Source organism: Nematolebias whitei, chromosome 3 (genome assembly GCF_014905685.2).
Source record: "Nematolebias whitei isolate Nwh7 chromosome 3, NemWhi1, whole genome shotgun sequence".
NCBI classification, from domain to species: Eukaryota; Metazoa; Chordata; class Actinopteri; order Cyprinodontiformes; family Rivulidae; genus Nematolebias; species Nematolebias whitei.
In genome coordinates, this window is record NC_056500.1 from 20,717,374 (window position 1) to 20,721,375 (window position 4,002).

Genomic DNA, 4,002 nt, shown 5'->3' on the forward strand with positions numbered 1-4,002 from the left:
CACGACTGTTTATTAAGTGATATTTTGAGTCAACCAGTTTCATGTTACACACATTGGTCAGAATAACGAACACAAAGACGTTGGATTGACTGCACGTTAACAGCAAATGGTTTTATTGGTAGAAGACAACTGGCAGTCAAATGGTCCAGTACAAGTCAATGGTTTAACAGAACACATCAAGGTAATGAGTTCAACGATCAATTTGCAGGAGAAAAACCAAAAAACACTTTTTGTATAAAAACATTAAAAAAAACAAAAAAGGCATCATGACACGATAATTTAACATTGCTTCTATTTACACACACACAAAAAAAAGTACAGGTCAAAAAAAAAAAAAAAGAATCAGTTATTTACAAAGTCTGTACAGGTGTGAAGACTTGATGCTGAAAAAAAAAAAAAATACAATTAAAAATCACCAAGGTCAGACAGGTTTCTGCATTTTGCACATGTAAAAAAAATTATGACACCCAAAAACGCTGGTCTGAAAATCTTTACCTATAAACGATTGAGCAGGTTGTTCTGAATGTCCTCATACACCTGGTTGTAGATCTCCTCTTTGGTTTTCAACCCATCAAGGTACTCTGCAACGCACCAGAAGAAAACCAGTTTATCAGCTGTCCTGAACCATCACACCAAACGCCGAGGGAAGTTTTATGCACAAAAACCAGCAGCAAACGCACCTATACTTAAGCAGCAGTCCTCCATTTCTTTCCTGTGCTTCAGGTACATGGGCCAAACATGGCCATCGAACAGGCCGGGAGGGTCAGGGACAGTGTACTGTCTCGTACTAAAAAAAAAAGGACAGTAATAATCATTTTATATTCTTCCAAAGCAGAAATACTGGGAAACAACGAATGCAAATATGCACAATTAAACCGTTAGCTCACCTTCTTCTTCTTTTGCTCTCTTCATACGGAACTGCAATGTAGTAGCACTTATCAAAGACCTCCAGCAGGGGCCTAAAGGAGAGAAAGGGTTACGAAACAAGTCACATACTGGTAGCATCAATGCCAAAACGGTAGTTACACAACTGCTCATACTAGCCCTTATCTATATCCCTACAGCATATTCGACACTCGTCACAAGTACAGCGCACAGACCACCCTGTCTCCACTCTGAAGGTCCACTTGGGGAGCCTCTTTCTGTCGAAGCTCTTATCTCTTCAGCTCATGAGCTGCTCAAATCTGCTAGCTGTTCATGAACATGTGTGAGCGTGTAAAACCAGCCTGTGACTGGACGACCTTAATGACACCCATCTAATGGAGTACTTAAATCTAGCTGTACTCCACCTGAATAAAACAAGTTCCTACATAACCTGCTCACACATATATATATTGGTATGTTCATAAGAAGTGTAAACTTTTCTGCTTTGGCTCAAGTGAAACTAAAAGAGCAGCAATTTAATGACATTAAAATACATCTTACAGGTAGTTGTAGAGCAGAAAGCCCTCCACAATCAGGATGTGGCTCTGCTCATCGGGCTTGGCCATGTCAGGGGCAGGCGATAGAGTGACGCCGTGGGAGCGAGCGAACTTTACAGGGTTCTCGATCCAGCCTCTTATCGTGTTGGTCATGGCCTCCATGTCCAAAGCTGTGATCACTGTGGGCAACGAGTGAGAGAAATAATGGAAAGAAACAACAAAAGATCAGAACAAACAAAAACGAAAGCTGTAATTTATTAGGAAAGTGTTTGTTGTTTGAAAGTTACTGTAAATAAAATAGTGGGAACGTTTTAGCCACTATGTATGCAACTGAAGAGGATGTGGTCAACTTTATGAAAAAGGGATGAGTATGTAAATATTAAGATAAACAATGAGTCACTGGCAGTCTTCAGTGAAGTCTTACCATCCCACTGCCTAAAGCCGTCCTCCCCGACTTCTATTTGATCGGGTTTCTGAAATAACAGTCACCAATAAAACATTGCTGCAACCTCACAGCTCTGAACACTTGCAGATCTCACTCACATGCCAAAGTAGTGAGGCCAAACAAGTGGGATAGAGAGGAAGTTAATGGGTCAAATCAAAAGCAAGGGCAAGTGTGCAAATTAATGCAACTAAAAAGATAGAGCTGGGGTAAGTAAGGGACTTGAGAAGTGCAGAAAAAAAGACAGATAGATAAAAGTAAAGTCTGTTAGTTAGGGAGAAGAATATACATAGTATATTCCCAGGATAAGCTGGGGGATGGGACGGGGAATCATGCAACAACAAAAAAGAAAGTGCTATGGAAATGGGAGAATACAAAAGCGTAGAGGGAGGAAGGCTACTCAAAGCAGGACCTCCTACTTTGCTCACATAAAAAAAACACAAGCAGCGCACACGAAAAGAAAAAAACAAATGAAGCTAAAACATAACATTTATTAACATCCCGCTTTCTAATAAAAATATAATAAACTCACCTTGAAAAAGTCATCTTGGTGCACAACACAGCAGTTGGGCAAAGTCTTGATCAGTTTATTTGTCAAAGTGGTTTTACCACCATTTGTGACTCTGTAAAAGAAGAAAAAGGGATAAAATGTTTATTATTGCATGTGGATTAAACAACCCTGACAGGAAACAACAAGTTGTTAACTACCCTTTAGATTCAGCTTGTAGTTTGCTATGCAAATCATGATAATCCAATATCCATACATATAACATGCAGTCATGTCTTCCTGCTTACAGATGTATTTATGATAAAGAACGATGTAAAGTAAGTAAATGTATGAATTAAGCAACATTGTGGGTGTAAAAAAGTAGATCTCCCTCCACTTTTGAACCGACTCAGGCGGTGAAAATTTAAAAGTCCCGCTCGATTTATGACAACAAAACAGACCGGAAGTGGATTTAAAGACGTTTCTGGCGGGCGGCTGATAATCCCCACTCAGATTAGCACATTATCTGTCACTTACAAGTTTAGAAATCTAATCTAATAGACAGTTTATTCATACAAACCTGCATTTTGGCTAACAATAACCTAACACCGGACTGTTTTTTTAATTTTAAAAAGTACTATTTAAAGTCCAGTGAGCTGAGTTAGTTTCAAACGGACTAAACTACACTTTTGATATTTGTGATATACACGCACAGAAATAAAAATATTACTTTCTATTTAAAAAAAACAAACATATTCACATACCCGCCAATTCCTATAATGTACTTCATCTTCTTTTCTTCTCTCGTCAACGCCAGCTGAAGAAAATATGGATGAACTTCTGAGACAAAAACTCAGTTAAAACCTTAAAAAGAGGCTCAAACTCGCAGTCTCAATTAGATTCTCTGCTCTGAATCAATCCGCGAGGCTCTTCGGTTTATATCCAGCGTGCGTTCTCTTACGTCATGGCACACGCCGGCACGGGGCGTTCTCGTGGTCTGACGTGCTCGTGCATATTTTCCTTCGAGCTACGTACCCATTCCCGGGCAGCCAATCAGATTCCGCAGGGCTCTCCGCCAACAGCCAATCACATCGCGAGAAGCATTTCACACATTTCCGTGTTCCCTGCACCTGCTGATGTCTGTCAGCAGCACAGGACCGTACTCTTCCTTTCAGGCCTTCAGAATAGCAGCTGTGGAAAACTTCCATTGATGGTGTCGGATAGATGCATCAAAATAACTGCTATTTCACAGAATTAAATTATAATTAGAGGAATACAAGTGGATTAAAAATATGTATAAATCCGTATGAAAGTGCATAAATGTTTTAGAGCACAGATTAATACCACCCAGATATCTTTTTTGGGATAAAAGTACAAAAATAGGCCAACTTTCAAATTTTTTTTCCTATTCTGAGTTTCTTCTTTTTTTTTAATCCAAGCTACATGCTTTGTGCTATTTTAATAATTATTTTATCAATTTTTATTAGCTTTTTAGTATTACTTTTTGAATGATTTAACTTTATTTAGAAAAAAAACCATACAAATACATGCAGATTTGTCAATTGTTCAGTAATAATAATAATAATAACAATAATTTGTTAAATTGAGTTTTGTGGTATTTTGACAGTAGCCCAGATGAATATGCATTTTCT

The 4,002-nt window shown here is 38.4% G+C and overlaps 1 protein-coding gene across 1 annotated transcript; it reads right to left on the reverse strand.

The window, feature by feature from the left end:
* Nucleotides 1–320: 320 nt before the first annotated feature.
* LOC119407823 (muscle-specific beta 1 integrin binding protein) lies at nucleotides 321–3,299 on the reverse strand. Its single transcript, XM_037674652.1, has 8 exons — nucleotides 3,115–3,299; nucleotides 2,396–2,486; nucleotides 1,846–1,894; nucleotides 1,426–1,600; nucleotides 888–959; nucleotides 681–787; nucleotides 496–581; nucleotides 321–383 (listed from the first exon to the last, which is right to left on the reverse strand). Exons 1-7 carry the CDS (start codon nucleotides 3,138–3,140, stop codon nucleotides 496–498), a joined length of 606 nt encoding a protein of 201 aa, XP_037530580.1. The 5' UTR covers nucleotides 3,141–3,299; the 3' UTR covers nucleotides 321–383.
* Between the last annotated feature and the right edge of the window lie 703 nt (nucleotides 3,300–4,002).

Excerpts from the sequence above, each read along its gene's own strand:
- LOC119407823 (XM_037674652.1), bottom strand. The coding sequence starts at position 3,140 with ATGAAGTACATTATAGGAATTGGCGG. Across the intron at positions 1,601-1,845 it reads CGGCTTTAGGCAGTGGGATG|TGATCACAGCTTTGGACATG; the intron begins GTAAGACTTCAC and ends CGTTGCCCACAG. Across the intron at positions 960-1,425 it reads TTTCTGCTCTACAACTACCT|GCCCCTGCTGGAGGTCTTTG; the intron begins GTAAGATGTATT and ends TCTCTCCTTTAG.